Genomic DNA, 24119 nt, shown 5'->3' with positions numbered 1-24119 from the left:
GCTCAATACAGGACCTTCTTTGTACCTCTGCTTGTTTGCCAAGTCATTTCCAGAAAGGTTGGATCTTTGGCACTGAATTTGTATAACAGAGACTTCTCAAACCTGCTCTCATAACAGACTTGTTCCCAAACTCTTTTTTTTGCCCATTCTTTCATGAATTTGACATAATATCTTGAGCAACAATCTAAGAATTATTGATAGGACAAATTCTATCTCAATTCTGACCCTGCTTACCCTCTCATCCTCTTAATGTTAGCATCCTAAATGTCTGCATTTGTTCTTCTCCCATTACTCTGGTTATGAGGGGAAAGAGTAATGCCTTGGAATTACTAGAGCTTGCAGTCAAGTTCCTCATGTGTTCAACTTCGGAGGGGAGGGGAAGGGATTTTTTTAAATTTTTAAATTTTTTTTTAAAAAGACAACTTTCCATAGATACTTCTGTCTTTAAAAGAAGTATTGACAAACTGGTAGTCTGGAGGATTAATGTTATCTTAGCATCTTTCCAGCTTGATCGTTATTTATATCCTCTTTGCTAAATTACCAACTCACTCTCTCCCAATAAAATACCCCTTTTTTACTAATGAGGGTAGGGATAATTACAAAATACAGCTGTGAGAAAAGAAACCCTTTGTGCCATTTGCCTATATGGCTGATGCAATGTTTTGCCCAGCTGTAAATACCCTTGCCTGCCACCAATGCTGCTCTTCATTTCTATTTATTATAAGTCAAAGTGGATCTCCACTTTATGACAGAAAACAGGGACCAATGCTGTTTCACGCTGCTGTTTTGCTGGCACCTCTAGCTGGCTGCCTGATCATAGGGCTTATGTTACAAAGGAGAGTCCAGAAACATTTCCATCCCTCTCTGTTACCAAAATAAGGAATTTCACCCCAAGAATTACTTTGGCTGGCCTGAGGCCCAGAACAGGTAAAATTCAATCCTAGGTGAGTTGTGTTTTTTCTACATATCAATAAATGATTTAAAAGCTTCTTTAGTAAAACTACCGAGCTGAAAAAGGAATGAGATCTCTCTTAAGCATCCAACACTCATTCTTAATCCTTAGAGAACCCAGGAGAGCAGTCTTCATAAATGTAACAGCACTCTAAGGTCATCTTAAGATTACAGCAGTAATTTCCATGACTTTTCATGACCCTACAGAAATGTTGTACAGCATCTGCTATGTAGGTGAAGAAATAAAATTACCAAATAAGGAAAAAAAAAAATCCGTAAATTATTTCTCTGTAAAAGGAAGAGAGGTAAGAATTTATAGGAGGTATCTTTTTATGAGACCTACCAATATTAATATAAACCAAAAGCAGAATACAAAGAAACCATTTCCTTTTTGGGTCAAAATAGGGATTTTTTTTTTCCAGGTGGCTGAAGTAGCCTGAAGTCTGCTAGTTTCCTTAGAGCAGCAGCAGGGAACAGTTAGGTTTAACATTACGAACATTTCATGGATTTAATAATGGGAGGGAAAAATCATTAGCTCTGCAATATTCAGACTGCCTAGTGCAGAAAAGACAAAGCAGGCCAGTTTCCAGACTTACATTGCTAGAGTTTTACATTTATGAAAGTCAGCATTGTAAATCTATAAGAGCACAGAGACTTAGTAGTCAGAGAGCAAGCTTTCCTCTATGGAAGACTCTAGTACTTCAACTCTGCTATACTGAGAAAAGGGGAAGAAGGAGCTCAAAGATAGTACAGGTGTCTTCTCCTTATTACAGAGTTGGTTGCACAAAATAGCCTCTTGAACTTGTAACAAACACCTAATGTAATAGACTAGACATTGGGCACAAAATTCCCTTTCCTCCATGTTAAAGACACAATGAATTCCTGTTTTTCATGGCTTACCTGTTCTGTTTTGTTATAATATATGATTCCTTACAGTAAATATTCCAAAGTTAATGGGATAAAAATGTTCAAGTCCACAGTATTGAAAACAAGTAGAAATTTAGCTTTAGGAATACACTGAGATCTGTATATAAAGCACAAATCATAGACCATACTGGTTGAGGTTTCATACAGCAATGAAATAATAAAAAAGTATGAAACAAAATTTGTGAAGTACTTGCATATTACTCAATGCATATTTGTGTGCATTTCAGAATGTAAGGAGATTTTACAAACACTTTAAGAAAAACTATTTTCTTTAGGATCCTGACAAATCTGATATTTAAGCACAGGTATTAAGTACTTACCACCACCAGCATTTCCTTCTCTCCGGCTACGTGCACTGCCATCTCTGCCAGATTTAATGCGCTGGAGAACAGTGAAAAAGGTTTCAAAAGAACAGAACAAAACCCCCATTTAGTAATATACATTTAGAGATAATTATTGAAAACTCAACTTAGCTTATTAATAAAACAGTAGAAGAACATGAAGCTAGGCTTACTATACTGTAACTAATAAATGTTTTTTCAATGCACAAAATTGTCCTTAAAGTCAGTGTTAAATCCAGTGTTTACATAAAACAAGAGTTCTATGAAATTCAAACAGAATATCTCAATAAATTACTTTTCTTCAGATAAAATTCATACACGGAATGTGCATAAAAATAGTTCAGATGTACCTTTGTAAAGTACAGCTGAAAAAACAGGCAACATAGCCCTCCTTGCACGAGTTCAAAGTAGCCTCTGCCTATTAACGTCTTGTAAATCCCACAGGCGTTTTATTATTGTAAAGATTCAAGGGGGGATGCAGGGAAATCTATAAAAAGAACTATTCACCCCATAGATCTTAAATTTTGAATACTTGGCACAGCACTGTACTTCACAGCAAAATTTAATTTGCTGTTGAGTGTTAAATGCAAGATAAAGGTGAAGGTAAATACTTTAAAAGCTGTGTTTAAAAAGTCAGCTCTCTTGCACTGAGGAAGGTACCATAAACATCTTCCAGCTGTGTTTTTTTTAGTGTTATTTGAAAACTTTAACTGTTTATCAAAGCAGTACCTCTGTATTGAATAGCAGACTTGGCTTCTCGTGGAAAAACACCAAATTTCTCATGCATATATCTTGTCAATGACAAGAAGGTACATCTCAGTGAGGGACTTTTTGACGGATGGGTACAAAAACTTGGTGTTTAAAGCACTCAGCTGTTAATATAAGTAACCTCTGCATCTTATTTCAAAATATTAATTAATTCAGGATCAGATTAAAACACGTGCACACTATCTAACCATGTATTCAGGTCACTTACTGTAGCTTCTTCACCTATTTTTCACCAGAAAAATACCATGGAGTCTGGCAAAGTTGAAATGACACAGAAGAAGTGAAAGAACTTTCAAGATTCATGCCAACAGAAAAAGGAAGAACCCTTAAATCAAAACTCACAGGAGTCAGACAGGAAAGCAGCAAGCCTAGCATGAAACCAGGAATGGTCTTGGAGCGATCCAGTCTGGGACCAGAATTTCTCATACTTTTTATTTATTTTGGGAAATCCTCAAGTCTAAAATATGTTCTCTGAATTTTGGATTAAATATCCAATTCACAGTCCAGTGAAGCTGCATATATCAGTCCTTCAGGAAGCATGTTCAGACTCTCCAAATATTGAATGACTGACAACAAGTCTGCCAGTGGAAGCTCAGCTTCTGTCTGGCAGAGGGAAGTGGTCCCTATATGATAGTGCCCTCATGGCATTTACATCCTAGGACTTCACTCGACAATATTACACAAGTACTATAGCTTAAGCATATGACTAATTCCTGTAAAGTTCCAAGTGAGTAGTTTATAAGTCATCCCATACTAAAAGCAGACATTTAAAATAGGTCCAATGATTTCCACCCTAAAAATGCCTATTTCTCTCCCATGACTGCAAAAGACATTTAGGATGATTAGTCCAGATGTAGATGCCTGAAGGTAAAGGCAGTAAGTCCCCCCCAGTGTTTTCACCTATCATCAGTGCTTCACACCACACCCAATCAGTCCCTCATTTTCAGTCATTAAGCTCACTTAACGGAAATAAATAGTAATGTGTGTATACATCAGTGCCAAGAAGGTTGCATGAACTTTTACACTGTTACCTCTCTTTTTTAAACTAAAACATGAAAAAGGAAGATTAATACAGTTTAAAAAAAAAAAAAGGCAAGAAAAAACCAACATATGAAGGTTACAGTAAAAATCCAATGCTGTAAGAGGCAGGGAGAAAAATTTCTACAGAGAATGAACCCCACAGATGTTCCTAGATTCTTGGCTGGAAGTATTTAACAACTTGTCCATATTTGAGAACTGAGTGAAGTAAGTACTCCAGAATATTTATTTTGGTATAAACTCCATGTGGATATACTTATTCTGGAAAAACAATGCCAGAATAGCAAATTTTGATAAATTTCTACAGGAAGACAAAATCTGTGTGCAGACTTTGAAATGTAGGTATATTACACTAGCATTTATCTATTTTCTCTTTACTGGGTGCAATCGAGAAATCGTAGGTTAGTCTGAAATTGGGAGCAGGAATTAAACTATTATCTGGTATTGCTAACTGAAACCAGTGTTTCCACTGGAAACTTAGGTGGTGAAATATTAAAATTTGGTAATTTTAGAACTTGAAAGTATGACTATATGCTCATGGATGACAGAAGGAATTTCTTAGGACAAAAATACCTAGTAATTTCCAAAGCCAGATGGTAGACATAAGACTGAAACAACCACACACTCACACACCAAGCAAGCAAACAAAAAGCCCCCCCAAAATCCCCAAACCCAAAACCAGGGGATGGGAACCCAGATGTAATACCAATAGCAAAAAAGGAACTGCAGGGCTATTGTTTGCAAGACAGCACTGATGTTGAGATTCTTTCACAGAAAGATATTGAACTTTTAATACAGGACAGCAGCATACTAAATCGCAGTGCGTTCTGTAACATCTTTCTTTTCTTAGAGTCTTTGTTCCTTTACATCTACAATGGTGTTGATTTTTAAGAAAACTGGGTCAGTGGGTTCCTTGGGGGGCAGAAAAAGTTGCTCCTTTCTTTGAGGAGACACAGAACTTAGGAGATTTCTGAGTGTGGCAGATGAGAGCCAGAAGAGGGAGATGGAAGCATGTCCCTCCATGACAAGGAGCTGCAAGAAGGAGCAGAAAGCAAAGGATCAGGCTTCAGAGGTTCCGAAGAGAATGTACTAGGAACCGCAGGGGCAGAATTTTGCTGCCTTTCAGAAACTCACCGAGCTTACTCAGGCTGGAAGCATGGGCCTACCTGCAAGGATGACACTGACAGAGCTGACTAGAAACCTGTTTTATTTCTATTGGTGGTGGTCGTCATTTTGAGGAGGCAGGGCAGGAAGCACAGGTGTTGTTTTGTTTTGGGTTTGGTGTTTTTTTTTTTAAACCTAGTGCATTTCAGTTTTCTCTGTTTAAAAGAAAATTCGTTTAGTTTAAATTACAATAAAACCAGGCTTCTTTGAATTTAAAAGCCTGTTTTCTTTTCTGGGCAACATGCTATAGGAAAATATTTAGGCAGATCTACCTTAAAGCTTTGACTAATTAGAAGAGCCATCATAGATACCTTATTCTCCCCTCTACTCTGCATCCAGATCTGACATCCCTGATACAAGACAGACGTGGACCTGTTGGAGCAAGTCCAGAGGAGGGCCATGAAATTGATCTGAGGGCTGGAACACCTCTCCTATGAAGAAAGGCTGAGAGAGTTGGGGTTGTTCAGCCTGGAGAAGAGAAGGCTCCAGGGAGACCTTATAAGCCCCCTTTAAGTACTGAAAGCCTGCAATAAGAAGGATGGGGACAGACTTTTTACCAAGGCCTGTAATGACAGGAGAAGGGGCAGTGGTTTTAAGCTGAAAGAGGGTAGACTTACACTGGACGTAAGGAAAAAAAAATTTATGATGAGGGTGGTGAGACACTGAAACAGGTTGCCCAGAGAAGTTGTGGATGCCCCATCCCTAGAAGTGTTCAAGGTCAGGCTGGACGGGGCTTTCAGCAACCTGACGCAGTGAAAGATGTCCCTGCCCATGGCAGGAGCGTGCACTAGACAATCTTTAAAGGTCTCTTCCAACCCAAACCATTCTGATTCTGCTTTGCAAGGTTAGTTTTGTGACAGGATAGAGTCACCAGACTCTTAAACAGGAGTATGGAAATGTAATACACAGAGTGAGCTTTCCATGTCATGGTTGAATTACGATCACTATTAAAGTCTGAACGGTCTAAACAACTATGCAATAACTTGTGCTACTGTGCATCTGTACTGGATTCCATTGATATCTTTGTCATTCGGGTACTACTCAATGAAGAACCTTAACACAATGTAGTCAGAATGAAAAAAACCCATAATTTAAACATAATTTCTGTGTTACTAAAATCTTAAATAAGAGTATTTAATCTTTTAAATATTTTACTGGTAGCTTTTTCCCCACCAGAAAGTACAGACGTGTTCAGGAAAGTTCCTGCTTCCATCATGAAATAAACAGGAAGAGATATGACAATTTTTATTTTATTTTATTACATATTCAAACATTAACTTTCTTAAAGGAAAAAAGTGTTTTCCTTAGAATCCTCAACATTTGCAGATCTATGGTACATAATTAACACCTTCAGTGTAAAAAATGCTGGAATTATATACAAGGAAATAGATAACTTCTCCATCTCCAGGGACCGACCTCTCTTTTACCAACTATAAAATAATCCAGTTTTAACTGGTTCCATCTCTCAGCTTTCCTGAGTAAAGCACTGAGGTATTGGAAGTTATTGCAAAGAACTATGTATATCACTGACATTGAACTGATATTCCCTACAAACCAAGCAAAGCCTGTTTAACACACTTCAGAGTGATCTCTTAACTATGAGGTTTGCAGAATAGGAACATGGTATCTGGTCATCTGTTTTGCTTACGGATACCATTATGGGGGAGACATGGAGGAATATTAGCCCCACTGCATTTGTGGACTACTTTTTGTCCATTCTTCAAAGTGCTTTAAATTTTACATTTATTGAAAATCCAACCCAATGTACTTCAACTAGCCCCCCCAAAGTGAGGTTGTAACATAAATTTAGAATCCTTTGATCAGTGCTTTCCTTTGTGAGTTTCGTTTTTAAAGTGTCCTAGTGTACATGTGCATACTGAGACTCTCTGGAATTGAAGTAAAAGTGAAGTAACTATGGATGCATTTACACATTATCTGACACCAAAAGGGAGCCAGGAAGTGTTACTAGGAGCAGAGTAAATTAATTAAGACTTAACGTGTTCTAATGCAACTATGTAGCTTTGAAGCAATTCATTGGAAAAGAAGAGCAAGCTTGAACACTTTGCAGCTAAACAGCACAGATAATGCTTTCCAAACAAGAAACTGATTTTAATTTTAAAATCTTACTTTATCACAGGAATAGCAAGAAAACAATGCATGCACGTGCACACACACACACGCTCACTCCTTTGAATAGAACAGAAGTTATGATCTTATACCTTTCACAGCCTGTAGCTTTTCCACGGAAATATTTTTTTGGTTTAAAAATTGGCACTAACATGAATAATTTACTTCTACCTATATAATCTGTCAATGTTGCAGCTTTGTATATAGCAAAAAGGAGTTCTACTACATGGACAAATTCTTAGGCTCCCCTTTTCTCCCTATAGTTGCATTATTACTTGGCTCATAAATACAATTTATACAGTCTGGCAAAGAAGTAGGAAAGACGACATTCCAGAGACATTGAATTATGTGGGTGGCTCCAGCATTCCCATCACATCCACATAACCCATCTTTCACTAGTATTTAAAAATCACAGAAAATCCAGTGCTCAAAAACCATTCAGACAGATATAAGGCTGATCAGTAATTTAAAACTAAAAGCCCCAAAAATGCAAAACACAACCCTCTCTAAACCAGGAAGTTAATACGCATTTTATCTTGAAGTATCATAAACACTGTTTTAGCTTCATCTATGTATGTAGTGATACTGTAAAATCACAGAAAGAAACAAGCTTACCTGCTCTCTTATTTCTTGTAATTTTTCCACTTTCTTGAGCTTTGTCACATATTCCTGGACTTCTTTCAGCCCCATATCTGTGCAGAGACGAACTAAAAATCGGAGGCCTAATTGAAAAGCAAAATGTTGTTAAAAAAAGGCTTACAAGCAGGCCAAACTACAAATGCACCCTAACAGAACTGGACATACAGAATGGCAAACAATACAAATAACTGTGAATACAAGGTGACTCTAGTCCAGTATCACTATGCAAGCTGTGATATTTTGCAAATAATTCAACACTTTCTGTGATGCAGTGTCTATATCCATGAACAGTACAAATACCATTTATATACGTGGAAGGTGCAAGATATACTAACTCATCTGGCTCAGAAGTCTTGACATACACAAAATATTTTGGGAACTGGAAAGCATAATAATGATACTAGGTTATTACTGAGGAGCCACTATCAACAGCATTTTGTTGAAAACAATTTTACAAATACCAAGTGCATCAGAATGGTTTGTTTGTTTTCTCTATTGCTGTGGCTGATTTTTTTTAAAGATTAGTATTTACAGAATTAAAAAAACCCAACAAACCAGACAACTGTAACTGTATGATGGAACAAAAAGAACCCCTAAAAACAGTCTCCTGAGACACTATACTGAACTCTGAAAACATTGTTGCTATTCCTTTGTGTTTGTCAACATCCCTTTGAAAGAACTGCCTCTGAAGCAGAAACAAGCATGGCATGACCCACTACTCTCCCAGCTGCTTTCACAAATATGCTACTTTCTTTTTGTGCTAAATTAGTTTTCTGCTGGTTTAGGGAGCTGAACTCAAGTCACTGAGGGATCAGATAAGCATCAGAACGAGCATAAGGAAGGTGGTTGGGAGCACATGGTCAGGGAGGGATGAGTGAAGAACCATTGTTTCAGCAGCAGAAAACTTTAAAATCGGTTAAAGTGTCTTGTCTAACTCCTGCCTCCATTTTGTAATCTGTAGAAACTACATTCAGAAAAATATCAGCATTCTAAAAGGTTTACTAAATACTCTACCCCTCTGAAATGTGTGACAAATATGAACATGACATTTTGCTTATAACTTTGAGGAGTCATAATATTTAATTTCTCTTGTACAACAGAGCTATATGATTCCTCTTTAAAAAAAGCAGTATGTTTGTTAAAGCAGAACAATATAATTTGATTTTAAAATACAGTGAATGTTCTTCCCACATAGCATTTAAAAGCTTAGGCTTGTTGGTGACAACCTTGTATTCTGGAATAGGAGGATGTTTTCACAACCAGTGACAACCCTTATTTTCTGCAGGTCTTTTTCATATGGAGTACAGGTGTGACTGATTCTGCAAAATGTCTTACTCTTCAAAGTTATGTTTCCTGTAGCTGAGTTTGAAATTCTCTACGGATTTTCCAGAGACTGGTTGACCACCTATACTCAAAAACCCAACAACAAAATCTCACCCTCTACATTCTTTTGGAAGGCCTGGCTTTGGTAAAACTTAACAATAAGATTTTCTCATATCTAGAAATTTACAGCAGGAGTTTCAGCTAGCAGGGACTAGAAGTAAAAATACATATATTTTATCATAAGAAAGATTAAATAAGTAACATAGTTCTAAAATTTAGGAAGTATGTATGAGAAAGAACTCAACCAATCTGCTACAGTTAATTTTCATCTCTCTTCTTCAGCATTACCCTAATATTTCTTAAATCATGCTTTAGTGTTGTCACAGACAACATGCAGCATTAGCATGAATAAAAATGTTAGTTCATGAAAATATTTTCATATGAAAAATACTTACATCATACCATTACTAACACACATATTCAATGTAATAAAGTTTCCTTTGATAGTTGTACCACTCAATGAAACAACTTACATTCAACATTCTCTGGGAATTTTCTGTGAATGACTTTGTATTTCTCTAGAGCTTTCTGGTAGTTACCTGCAAACAAACCAAACATCTCCTATCCACATATCCAAACATAAAAAAGAATATCTGATGAGAAATTGATACAGTTTAACATCACTTCATCTTTTGAGTACATGATTTAATATTATAAGGCCAAATCTGATAAAACCAAACTTAACATTCTTTAATTATTGATTGTAAAAACTAAGAGCATCTGAAAACAGTCCAAGTTACTCTGTAAATAACAGAATTAACGAAGAGGAGTTTCCTGATTTTTGCCCCTTTTTTGACCTGCCTCTAGGACCCTATTGTTCTATGGCACATCTGTTAGACAAACTGTATCAAGCATATCAGGTCTTATCAAAGGCTGCAAATGTATGGATTGGTCAAATAGAAATGTGTAACAGCTGAGCTCTGCCTGTCCTTCCTTCCATTAGAATACTGTGTCTCTCTCCTTTGGTAGTGAGCAATTATTCTTTAAGACTTCTGCCTTCAGTTTTGGCTCAGCTTGATTATTATGGAAAGGACTGATAGACCCTGTGAATCTAAAACCTCATATCCATAAAATATCTGACAAAAATATTTGTTGAGATTCCACTATTTTTATTTTCCTAGTGCAAGGTAGAGATCAAACTGACCTGCTGTGTGTTAATACGATAAGCCAGGAATTTTGCCAATGAATCATAAGTGATCTAAAAAGCAGCCAAAACCATTCATTGTGTTTCTTTGCTGGGAAAACAGTTAATCTGTCTAGTTTTGTGTGGTGCTGACTGTTGTTAATTCACTGACTTGCCCAGGTCCTGTTCCTTTTCTCATGGTTGTATTAAATAACTGAGCAGTGAGAAAATGCACTTATTTATTATGGAAGTCTGTTCTGCAAAGTTCTAAAGAAGCATAAAGGAGACTGACAAAATGGGACAGCAAAAAAGAAGAGTATCATTTACATCAAGTGTCTCGAATGCATTTTAGGTGATGAAAAAACCCAGAAAGATTAGTCTCTTTCCATCTTACTTATTGGCATATTATGTTCCCAGTAAGAAAATACAGCACATAAAGACTGTCTTTTGTTTGTGTAATGCAAATACTATTTTAATGTTGAAAAATTAGACCTGCTGTTGAAAAGGAATGGGAATTAAGCAACTTATGTTAGATCAGAGGGTAGTATAATTACATTAAAAAAAACTTCTATCAGATCATTTATGCTGTAGTATCTTCTCTATTTTACTTATTTAACAGCACAAGGAGTGTTTCATGCATAAGTCAGTGCAGGCACACTTCCTGGACTTAAAAGAAAAGTCATGTTTTATTACAAATACACAGAAAATTCATAATAAAATAATATGTAACTGAATTTTCAAACAAACTTTAGGACCAGTATTCACATCAGGCAGAAAAGTTCAAAAGAAAAAAATAATCAAAACAAATCATGGAATCATAGAATGGTTTGGGATGGAAGGGACTTTTGAAGATCATCTAGTCCAAACCCCCTGCCATGGGCAGGGACACCTTCCACTAGACCAGCTTGCTCAAAGCCCCATCCAACCTGGCCTTGAACACTTCCAGTGACGGGGCATCCACAACTTCTCTGGGCAACGGTGGTGGTGCATTTCCTCCCCCTCTCCAGGCTAATTTATGAACTCGGGAAGGCTCGCTAGGCCTTAGCATAAGTGTAATGAGTCAGGCAGTTAAGTGACCCTTGACTGTGCCAGGAACTCCTACACAGCTAAGACAGGGAGTTATGCTGTGCGTCTCAAGGACAACTGCTGCCTGGCAGAGGTGGGGGATGGGAGTGGAGATAGCCAGTTCTCTCCCATAACAACCCTGAGATATTCCAGTCCTCCCCTGACAATCTTGGAACATCCTGTGTCTGTGTTTTAAGTTATTCTCAGACAGCCTCGGAGCTTTCCTTCTCTGCACATGAAACAGTACCAGTGCAGCTGGGATTCCAGCAATTTGTTGATGACTGAAGTCAATCATCTCCTAAACCTATAAACAGCAGTACTAAGTGGGGCCGTTGGAGCTCTCCTGGACCACAGTGGGCTGTGACCATCATCCCCCTCTGAGTGGGACACCTCTCAGAGCTTGTGAACTCTCCTGTTTGCAAAAATCGGAGGTCTGTTGCCAAAAGCTGACACGACCTGGGGTGATACTTTCCGCTCCTTAAGGCTTGACCCTTCGCCCGTTGAAAAAGATGCCGAAGCATTTGAAGTGAATCTTTTCACTGACCTCGAGAGGAATTTTTAACAGGTATACCTCTTTTCCTCTCTTTTCCTCTCTTATATGTATAACTCTTAGTATCTTTATGCATGCGCATGTACTAGCCTGAATAGTCTATATTAAGTGTATTATAGTAAGTATATTATAAGCTATTACTTTCAAATTTGTACTTAAATTACTGTTGTGAATTTTATTCAATTGTGAATGAATTTTAGGCTGCTATTATACTCATAATCCCTTTAGATATAAACCATTGACCAAGTCTGGGACTAGGAGTCGATCCAGCCACACCTAGACTCCTGACAGGAGTTTAGAAAGCAAGGGGGTCTTCTCTGAACCTCGTGACTTGATGGGAGGGTCTCCCCTTACTTTTCTACATTCCTGATCTTTGCACAAATCACAAGAAATTAATTCTAACTTGATTTTTCTTTGTAATATTTCTTTTTACCCTATTACATTTTCGGTCTCTATATATGTAAGTTTAGTCTGATTCTAATTTCATTTTCCTGAGCGCATTTCATCCATGTACTAAGTAATAGAGTGAACTTTGCCATTGAATTCTGTGATGTTGCACTTTTATATAAATTTCTATTAAATCATTTTTGTATTGCTAAGACAACTGGAGATGATTCTTTAAGCGATCCCAGCTCCCCACCCACTCCCCCCGCCCCGCCCCATGACAGCAACCTGCTCCAGTGTCTCACCACACTCATCGTAAAAAATTTCTTCCTTATGTCTAATCTAAGTCTACCCTCTTTCAGTTTAAAACCGTTGCCCCTTGTCCTGTCACTACAGGCCCTGGTAAAAAGTCTCTCTTCATCTTTCTTATAAGCCCCCTTCACGTATTCTCCAGGCTTCTCTTCTCCAGGCTGAACAACCCCAACTAATTACAAAAAATGTTACAAACCTCCAATCAATTACAAGAAAGTTACAGAACTCACCACTTCTCCTGTAGCAACTGGCAACCATCAGCTGCCACTTCACTTGTGTCGGTCTGCATATAAATAAAATAAAATTATGCACACTGCCAAGCAGTGAATAAGCAAAATAATCTGCATAGCGTTGGTAAAGACCTACTACTAAACTACTCTTAGTTTTTCACCTAGCATATTGCCTTCCTAGGAAGAATTTAGCCTGCTCAGTTCACACACAGTTTACCCCTGCGTCATGCTCCCGTGTTCAGGCCTTGATGGCACTCATTTGTAGTCCTGTGTTATAGGCTTTCTACTGCTCGTGATTCTGTGCACCAGACAACTACTAGACCTGACATGTGAACCGCTAATCTTTGTCTGAGGTACAGAACCATGCAATGGGGGAGAACAAAATGCTAAACTGTATTCTGAGGAAGCCCCCACCAGTAGGGTTCGAAGCATGCCCAAGGGATCCCTGCCAGGAAGCACACAACCCACTTACAGCTTTGAACTCTGGCTTCTCCTCTGTGTCATCACCTCGATGCCCTAGCTGCTACCGGTCCTTCTCTTTTTAGCACACAATGGTGATAGATGTGGACGAGAAAATATTTGAGATGTTTGAGCACGTACAACAAAACTGTTGGACTCCTACCTCATTCTTATCAAGATAATGTTAAAATTAGGAAATTTTCATGTCAACAGTATAAGGATGCTCTATAAGCCAAAGCACTTTTCACATGCTGCTTACAATTCAACAGTAGCAAATCCCAAAGGCACTGTATGCTAACATTTTCAGAACAGTTTTGTACTTATTCTCTTCAGTTTTTCCCTCCAGTCATAGCACAGGCCATTTTTAACTCTAAATAATCTGTTTGCCTGGTAGCTGCCAAACCAGTTTATGAAAGACAGCTGCTTTACCTTTTTTAGTTTCAGCTGAATAAGTCTCCTGCAAACAATAAAGGCGGCCAAGTAGACACCATAATAAAGTTTATTACGCAGTTCAATATGAAAATTCTAGAAAGAATAAATTGTCAGCAGCCAGCATTAGCTGCACAACTCCTTTTAATGATAGATTTGTCATGCTGGTAAAATGTAAAATAATGAAAAACTGTTTCTCAATTCATTGTCTAATGTGTTATCTTAGTATGCAATTTAAAATGTAATTATTGTGATTAAAACACTGAATACACTAAACAATATTAAACTAAAAAATGCTGGTCACCATTAAAATAAAGTTATAATTTTAAAATGTAATTTTACTTACAATTAGTAGCAATTTATAACCCAACATTCATACTTACCAGCTAGCATATCTAGACTCTATTTTTAATACCAAACAAACACCGAAATGTCTATGTTCTGTTATCTATTATTAATGGTCTCATCCTACAGAGAAATAATTTCTCTGTATTACAGATAGATAACAATTACAAATAATAATGAAGAATTTCATATGCCAATTAATCTTAAGTACTTTACAATCCACATACTTCATGTTTCATGCATGGACTGAGTGCAACATGAAGCATAAAATATTTAGATCATTGCCAAAACAAGATTATGAAATAATTATTTTTACTTTCAGGTGTTTCTTTCCAAAGTTTCTAAGAAGGCTGTGAATGCCAGCATATGCTGTCTCATAGCTTGACTAAAATATAATTTTTTTAAGGTGGCCAATATTTATACTGAAAAGAATACTGCCAAACCTGTGAACTGTCATTTCTGTGAACTGTCTCCTGTGTATTTTCATCTAATCTACATCTCTATTTCTTTATAATTATACCACAATTTGGGTAAAGTCTACATTTTTCTATTTATTTTTGTTTCAATTTTTAATCCTTATTTACACCTTGGATTTTCTTTTCTGTAATTAATATCTACTCTAACTCAAGCTCTTTCAAAGTCAGAACTAGTATTTTTTACTGAATTTCTAACAACCTATTTGCAAGTATAATCTTTCCTTGAATAATATTGTACAAATTTTTGTTCACATGCTTTTTCATGCATGTCATTCAGATTCACAGAACAGAAAGAATGACAAATTTTAGATCATCACAAGACAAGCAGTAACTGAGTTTTGCTTAGCCTGATTTTTGATAGGTTTCCCAAAACAAAAATAGAGAAATTCACACTTGTTGGAGTGAATTTTAAGTTGCATGAATTTTAGTTGGTCTATTAACACAAAATTCTTCATGAACATACACAGAAATATTTGTTTCCACATAAAAAGACTGTATGCATGTCATTTTAGAATTCTGTTTGAACTCTGGATTACAGATTTAAATTTGACCACTTTTTTTTTTATTAACCATTTTTCTGGTAAGCTCTCTTTCTGATCTAGAATAAAATATATGGCCTAGATACATTCTTAAGTGCATAATATTCTGCTAAAGGACAATTTCAGCAATTAAGTTGCTGAACTGAACTCAATATATTTCAAATATCTCTACCAGGATCAATTTGATCTGTCAACTTATTTTCACTGACCACTGGTAATTCTGCACTGCACATTTTTGCTTACTTTGAAACCTTATTTGTAATATCCTTTTTATGGAAGTAGAAGTTACGTGAAAAGTGGAAATGCAGCAAGAACTGCTAAAAGATGGATTTATCTAAAAAAATCCTCATGATAAAATAATAGAAAGGAAATATTTCACATAAAGCCATAGATAAGGAGGTCTTGGTGACTTAGGAGAGCTGTTCCCCACTTCACAGCTGTGTTTAATGGCAGAGGATAGAGAAAAGAGATTCTAATACCTAATATTAATCTTGGGCCCTAAGGAGGATCTTACTTAACTTTGAAATTGCACAGTAAGAGCAAAAACACATTGTAAATGAAGAGAAAGTTGAGAAAATTAAATAATATCCAAAATATTTTTAACTCTGGTATTTGCCTATAGTATTAAAGTTATCCAACTAATTTATCTCTAGGTATACTTACGGATGTCTAATCACAAAATATTTGAGTAGGCATAAAATAATAATTACTTACAGGATAAGTGCTGCTCTTTCAAAGTACTCAATGGCTTTTTCACAAAACTGGGTGTCAATGTAATAGGCTCCAAGCCATTCAATGACCTCAATGTTTGAAGGGAAATACCGGTATGACTGACAAAATAGGAAAGGTGAAAGAAACACAATTTTAGTGATAAACAACATCTTTATGTTACTTCTGGAATATCTTACTCAAGTGTTTAATTCTCCAGATGCCAAAAACATGTAATATATGAATGGAAGTAGTGTGCTATACTAAGTAATCCTAAAAAAAAAAAAAAAAAAAAAAAGCATGCCAAGTTTTCTAATTACAGAATGCTTTTTAGAAGTTACCCGAGATGAGTCTGTCACATTTTCCACCTAGCCTTATTTGAAATATTATTTTAAATAGTTTGCAACAGCAAAAATGTTTACTTAGAACATATCTACGTGTGATTAAGTTACCCAAAACATTAAACAATGCTAACTAATACGTGTACAATCCCACACTCAAATCAGCCTGCTGGAAAACTCACCTAAAAGCATTCTTTTCCATGAAATACATATGTACGTAAATAACACTTTGGCTTTTCAAAAATTCCCCTTGAAATAGGCACCAAAATTATCATCAAGCACAACTCCACTAGTATTCAGATTGCAACACAGCCTTTGGTCATCCTCACTTTACACAGATAAAAAGAACTCTCAGATTGCAGCAGAGCAACTTCCTGTCTTACTCCTGTTTCTAAAACAGAAGAATGTCTACAGACAGTACTAAAGCTGGTTTGAAATGAGAGAGGATGCCTATCTTTAGGCAACTGTGTATACATAATGTGTAGCTATACCATTAAAACATATATATAAACTTACACACATAAACACAAACACATTATAAATATATCTCCATATCCATTATACAGATATAGCTTCCAATCAGCGCAGTCATGTTACACATCTTTAAAATTACATTTAACATATCCATTTTTTATTTCATCTCAGACTATATTTTAAATTAAAATTGTTGGGGGTCAATATAAACAACCATATGAAAAAAGAAAGTCTGAGGTCAAATACCACGTGCAAACACAGGCTATGTGTTTCCTTAGGATCTGACTACAAAAATTAGATTTTGTCAACTCTCTCTCCCAAAATATCTTTTTTTTTTTCCTCCTTCTGTTTTGGATGACATTTTAAGAAGTTTAAATGAGTCAACTGTTAATTTGATATGGGAACTTTACAGCAAAATTTTCTTCAATTATGACAAAGTGCATTGGAAAAGCAATAAAGAGCAAGTACCTCATAGTAATAATGAAAAGCTTGGGATTTATCACCTTCATTATCGTATAATTTCCCTAGCTTTGAAAGTACATGTGGATCAGTTGGTACTACACTGATCAACTGCAGGAGCCACTCTATGGCTTGATTGGGATCTTCCATGATCTCATATCTGAGTTTTCTTCAGTCAAGGACTGATGCCGATGACATTTTGATTTAGTCAAAATTCTACTACTTTACATAACGTAATCCATATGCTGGACAGATACACCAGTCACTGTAGCATGGAGATACATTGGCTTGCCTTTTTTTTTTTTTTTTTTACGCATTGTTTTCATAATTTCATTCATATCAGAAAGCATTGTTCTTATGCTGAAGAAAGAGAAATATTCAGAGGCTTTGGCTGCTCTTTTACCTTAAAACATTTTGGGCTCAACAGAACTTTGGGCTTGGTTCTCCTCTCTCTCTGTCACTAATTTTACTTTGACTTCCTCATTGATAAGAATCAAGCGTGAGAAACAGGCAATTTATTTGTAGCCTTTACAACTTGGTTAGTTTTTTGTAATACATCATTCTGTTCTAAAGTAAGCGATTAGGTAAAACTGCTGTACTCAAGAACAGACTTTTGCCTTGAGTGAGATTTTCTGCTGTACATCTAAGCAGCACAGCACAGTGTACGATTCTGGTGCAGAAAACAGCGGCAGCTTTAGCTGTAATTAGGCCCGCAGTGTGCTCTCCCCTCCTCAGTCAGCCTTAAGGGCACAACAGCCCAGACCTCTGCAGCAATGCGAGCTGGAGCTACTGCCCAACACGGTTTTTCAGTTTCTGCTGCACCCTACGCTTCATGAAAAAAGCTTGTGAGTATTGGCAGAAAGCAGTTTTACATAGCAGTAGAACAGAGAAATTCTCCCCCAGATGGGAACTGGGAGTTGTAGGGCCATTCATGCTGTTGTAAAGGGGCTATACATGCAATAGAGATCACAGTCCTTTTGTATTTTTGGAGGTTACTTATTTTACTGACTAAAATATAATTTTATTACCTTCACTATTCTTAAAAGTGTAGTACAGCAACTGGAATCTGTTCTGCCTTGGGGAGGATTTTATTACAGTTTGCACATCCTCAGAAGCATTGTTAAAGAAATTCATAGTGTAGAATATCACTGGTGATGTACAAAGCCAACCCCTCCCCCTCCTCAGCTTTTCAATCTGCTGAGCTTTTGCAGTGTTGGGAGACAATTATTTTCTTACACATACACTAACTAATCTGAAAACAGCTTTCAGAACAGAACTTCACTTTCATTAACTGTATTATTTTTTTCTGAAAGGTTTTACTCAATTGTGCTTACATCTGCCACATTATTTTCATAATAAAATCAGCAGCATTTTAAATATTCCAGGACATAATTTAATACTGAGTGTAAATGTACTCCCTGCAATGTGAACAGTCTTAATGTGTTTCTTCACTTGCTTCACTGGAAACGTCTAAGAAGGTTTTAAGTTCTGTTCTCATTTTCACAAACATCAGAGAATGAATTTATGCATGATCGTCCTAATTATAATGGACACTACAGTAAATTTCTAAGTCGTTGCGTCATGATTGAAACACATATTTCAAATTAAATCAGTTTACTAAAACCACCATCGCTTATCAAAATCCAGAAAAAGATACATGTTTGCTATCTGGTGAAGGACTTGGGCACTATTTCGAAGGATTGCATGGAGTTTCAGAAAACAATCCAAAGCTTCATCTATTCTGTTTAACTTCTTGTATGTCAGACCTAAAAAATAAAGGTTACAGTATTAATGCAATGAGAAAAAGATGACTTCAGCATATTAACTGACAGAATAACCAAGAAAAATTAAATAGGAACACGGTACTCAGAGGCAGTGTAACTGCCTTGACATTGACAGACTCTATTCGCAACAGCCATGCTTATAATTCTTACCCACTAGTATGACTTACCAAACTGATAACCACAAGGAATGTAAACCTAATCAAAGACCAAGAACGTATGTAATCTCACTTTTTGAACAAGATGAATGAGGGAAAGGGAGGGCTTTTAGAGGGGAATGGCTCTGATGGTTTAATAATGCTAAAACTGGTATATTTTTAGTAGATAGTAGAAATTTATCTTCAAAGTGACTTAATCATCTGCAGTTACTAGTTGATGTTGTTAACACTGGGGTGATTTTTTTTTTTTGCAGAACAGATAGGAAGTACAAATTAATACCTTGCTATAACATAAATTACTGAATAAAGTAATTATAATTAGTATATATTTCTATACAAGAAAACTGTGAAAGCCAGATTCTCAGAAACGCTAGTGTTACCTTTAGACAAAAGCTAAATCACAAAAGCACCTTTGGCTTACCAAGATTATAAAGTGCTTCAGTGCATGAGGAATCATTCCTGAGAGCTTCCTTATAAAACTCAGCTGCTTTTTCGTAGTCTCCGTTTGCAAAAACAGTATTTCCTTTGTTAGTTAGAGCTGCTGGATTGTACCTATCAGAATTTACAGCTAAATCTGCATAGTTAGTCGCTTGTGCCAATTCATTCTCCTACATGAACAAAATAAACATTTTATTAGTCATTTGTCAATCAATTTTCTTGCAGCTGTGGCTTCTTACAGTTAATATAGTGGAATTTCAAAAGATTGATTAAAAAAAAAGAAACAAACCAAAAACATTCTTCAGTACTAAAATATTCCTTACGTATTTGCATGAGGCAGATCATTTCTTCCAAGTTTCAGAGAACTTAACACTTGAGATGTGTTTTGCCACTCTGTCCCATTCAGTCTGGAAGTTTTTTGTTTTACAACAAGGAATCCCCATACCCTACAAACTTCATACACAAACACACCTGCCTAAGATACATACTTCACATGTTCCTGAAGTTCAGCCAGAGTCTTCAGGACCTGAGTTTTAAATGCAGTTGCTGAGCTTCTGCACAAACCACACTGCAGGCATACTTGTGTGGCCTGGGGCTCAATCTCACTCTTCCTCCCAGCAACAGGATACAAAGGACACGCTCCAAACTTCAACTACAGCCAAGAATGGGTGTTCCAGATTAACGCCTCTAACATGCAGTTTTTTGTTGTTTACAGAGATTATTTAGACACAAAAATTGCTACAAAGATAAAGTTGCTACCTAAACTGCAGTTCTTAACTGGTTTTGTTAAAGCAAACACTTACCAAATAATAAAGGAATGAAAGGTTTGTTGCAGCTGCACTCTTTACTCTGCTATCCTTTTTTTCAAACATTTTTAAAGTCTCCAGTGCCTAGAAGTAATTTGGAAACAACTTACTTCCCACTGAAGCAAACTTATACCAAAATTCTTTTAGAAAGCATTGATAAACTTCACAGTAACAAACAGCTAAAATTATCAACTCATATGCTCACATACATGGTAATTACTAGAGTTTGTAACACATGCTTGTAAGCACATACACACAGAAGTATATCTATATTATATATAATATTAATCTCGGTCACAAAATTTCAATAGTATTGGCTACTTATTACTTCTTCAAAATTTAGATTAGATATGGCTACCTTGAAGTATGCAGGTATCTGGCAATTCTATACATACAAAACACAAGTTTATATTATTTGCTTTTAATCTAGTCAACTAATTAAAATCCTCATACCTATTTTTCCAGTTCTTTCAGTGAACACAAAAAGATTGAAATTAAAACTCTTATTAAAAAGCTAAAAAAGCACACACTATATAAAAAAATATGCAAGACAGCATAGGATTGGATTTCAACTTGCAGTTGTTTTGTGTAATAAGACGACAACACCTGTTTAAGTTTAGGAAATACTCAAACATGAAGACTGATGCCAGAAGATTTTTTTTTTTTAAACTTTAACATCAAAACTAAACTTCATAAACTTCAAAATAAATAAGTTTATGGACAAAAAAGTAAACAGATTTATAGCTAATAAACTATCAAAGAAACTTTGAAATAAAAAGCAGCTTTTTTTTTTTCATTGACTATGTGATAAGATTTGTAACTGCAGACTAAATTATTAAGAAAATCTGGCTTCTTTACACTAAATATTTATATTAACTACACAAACTGTTAGAATATCACAGTGAGCCCAGTTCTGTCATCTACCACAACACAGATGTTGCAACCTCAATTTAGCCATCAACATTAGGAATTCAAAAGTTTCTTGCTTCCTTGACATGAAACCTATAAGCTGCTGTTTACATATCAAAGTCAATGCACGATACAGTATGTGGAATGCCAAAACAAACATAAAGGAAACAAGTTTTAATTGACTGTCATACGTACTGTTTTTACAGTTACTTTACACAAAACCCATGACTGTACTAACAACATGTAAAATGACAAAGTATATATAGCTAGATGCAGTTCATTGATTTAGTCAACTACATTCCACCCAAGAACTATGAACTACTAAAGATCGTAATATTCTCCTAATAACAGAAAATTCTCTAAAGAAATACACCAATTTCAATCAAGAAAAGCATTTCAAAAGTTCGGCTCTATATTTTGTGATCTCTGAAATGTAAGATTTCAACTATGATAATTTTAAAACTACTATATAAATTTGTGACTTTCTCCAAAAAGGGAATGGTCTCAAATATTTATAGATGTAACAGTACTATATCTAAGGTACTCTACTCTTAAGAAAAGACTTGCTTCTTCGTGGAATTCATTTTTAGAGAACTTACAGCTATATAGTTCAAAGTCACTTTCTGAAAAGCCATTTCCCATTGTAGCTGATCTGATTACCTCTGCTTTTAGTGCTAAATGGCACCTCTGATGATAAAGATTAGAGTGGAAGCAATCTCTTTTTCATGTATAATGGAAAGTTCATATGACTCTGAACTCTGTTCACTTACTGGTACATTATGTTGCAGGTCTCTTGAACCATGTCAGCAATTTTGAGCCCTAGGATGAAAATCCATAGCAATACTCCTTTTGTCCTTGCAAAGTAGAAATGCTCTCACTGTACCATCAGCTAAATTTACATATTTCTAAATATATAAATCCCAACAATAATGATTACTTAGATTCAACAATCAAAACACAGATCGTCCGAATTATTCTTTGTGACATGTTTCCAATGTACCTAAATTATTTGCTTACAGAATTTAAACTTCAAAGCAACTTGCCTGAACCAAGCAGGGTTTGCCAGAGATGTTAAGGAGTTGCATGGCTAACCTGCAGAGTTTTTTTTTAAATTCATTTTCAAAGTTTTCCTTTGAAATTAAGAAAACATTCAAAATATCTAATACACAAAACCCCTTACTAATAAAATACAATCTAGATATATTATGGTTAATTTCCACCCTGATTTTTTTTTTTTTTTTTTTTGCTAGGACTGTTTTAAAACAACATATTCATTATGATGAGCACATAGTTAAGCCCATTATAGTTACAGCAGAAATCTATTTTAGTTCTTTTTTTTTGAAACACAATAAAACTTTCAGTCTTGAAACTGAGTATTTCAAAAAGTTTCCATTCTTGTTCTTCAGCCAAAGGTGTGTTGAGCAGGTGGTAAGTTAGTAAGTATATGAACAACAGACAGACAGGATGAATATAAGTGGCAGCTGCAGTTTTATTAGAATTAAAAAAAAAAAAAAGAAAAAGACTCTGCAGTCACCATTCTGCAGTCCAACTCTACTATTAAGTAGTTCCAGTGCAGGTTAAAGGTCTTCTATCACATAATCAAAATAAAAAGAGCATCTTCTCCACTTACTCCTAACTTCCAACACCCTTCCCTCTCCCTCCACTAGAGTACTCCACAGAAACATCACCAACAATCTCTGTATCTCATTTTACCTCCAAGAATCGATTATTTTTTTTTTAACATATACTGGATGCTAACTGGAAATCGCAAAAAATTACCATCAAAATAGTAAATTCTTGAGATCATATGACTGTTTACCTACCTGTAACACTCTCACCCTTCAAAAGCTATCATCAATAAAGCTACTAGATCTGCCCAAAATTTTCCAAACTCTCAAACTGCTTCCTGATCTCAGAAAAGCTGTCAGTCAGACATGCAGTATAATAAAGGATAACTCTCTTGCTGTATCTACAGGGAAGGAGAAGAGGACAGGATGGACAAGAGGAGCAAGAGCTACTCAGGAAACCAGAAGAGCTTAAATATGAGAAGGAAGAGCAGGCTAAAGTTAAGCACATGGCCCTGTGTGCATCTTTCCAAGCTATAGGAAGGTGAAGGACTTTAGAAGATGACAAAGATATTCAGCTTCAGCTGTAATTTTGCTGTATATGATCTCTCATACTTCTTGCCACTTGTGCAAACCAAGGGGGTTGCTATATTCCTTTTTATTCAGCATTCCTATGATTGAATGTACCAAACAGTGCATGTTACAAGGAAATTGAGCAAATCCTGTCAGATATCTGAGCTTCTCTTTGTTCAGATGAACCTGTTTTTCAACTGCTCATGTTTCAAACCAAGCCTTTTTTCACAGGCAAAGAAAATATCACAATTTTGATGAAAATGTGGCATTATAAATTGTCCCACAACCTATAAAAATTTGAGTAAGAGCAAAAAAAATGCATTTCTCAAAATAAAACATTGTAAGAAAGCTGCACATTCACTTAGATAATACCAAAAACTTAAACATGGTAATTTGTGGTATTAATTTATACATCTACACTGGCAACTTATATGCATAGAAAAGGAAAGCTACAGTTAACAGCCTGCTGTACTTATTAGCAAGAGATTGGTGATGATTTTTAACATGAAGGCAGTTCAGCATAAAATTCATTGGCAGAAATTTGTCTAACTAGTGACCAGACGGCCAGTTGCAGAAAGAGATCTTACCTACATAAACATACATAAATAATTTCAACATAGCCAAAAGTTACTTCACATGTATATTTAAAAATATAAC

At 35.9% G+C, this 24119-nt stretch overlaps 1 protein-coding gene across 8 annotated transcripts in view; it reads right to left on the bottom strand.

Annotated features, from left to right (window-relative positions):
- IFT88 (intraflagellar transport 88) overlaps window positions 1-24119 on the bottom strand; it is a 50278-nt gene that overhangs the window by 8754 nt on the left and 17405 nt on the right. For 7 of the 8 annotated variants that reach the window (XM_052812542.1, XM_052812539.1, XM_052812540.1 and 4 more), the window contains 9 exons: window positions 20413-20499; window positions 19593-19779; window positions 18890-18998; window positions 17242-17392; window positions 15965-16080; window positions 13003-13055; window positions 9812-9877; window positions 7932-8038; window positions 2199-2259 (listed from right to left, as the gene is read on the bottom strand). In XM_052812542.1, the coding sequence (XP_052668502.1) occupies window positions 2199-2259; window positions 7932-8038; window positions 9812-9877; window positions 13003-13055; window positions 15965-16080; window positions 17242-17392; window positions 18890-18998; window positions 19593-19779; window positions 20413-20499 (937 nt within the window). Of the gene's footprint in view, window positions 1-2198; window positions 2260-7931; window positions 8039-9811; window positions 9878-13002; window positions 13056-13078; window positions 13919-15964; window positions 16081-17241; window positions 17393-18889; window positions 18999-19592; window positions 19780-20412; window positions 20500-24119 lie in introns of those variants that run through there. The other variant, XM_052812544.1, reaches the window with a different exon arrangement.

The sequence above is a fragment of the Harpia harpyja genome, chromosome 17, assembly GCF_026419915.1.
Source record: "Harpia harpyja isolate bHarHar1 chromosome 17, bHarHar1 primary haplotype, whole genome shotgun sequence".
NCBI lineage: Eukaryota > Metazoa > Chordata > Aves > Accipitriformes > Accipitridae > Harpia > Harpia harpyja.
Note: the sequence above shows the minus strand (reverse complement) of the source record. Positions and strands in the feature narration are given on the sequence as shown.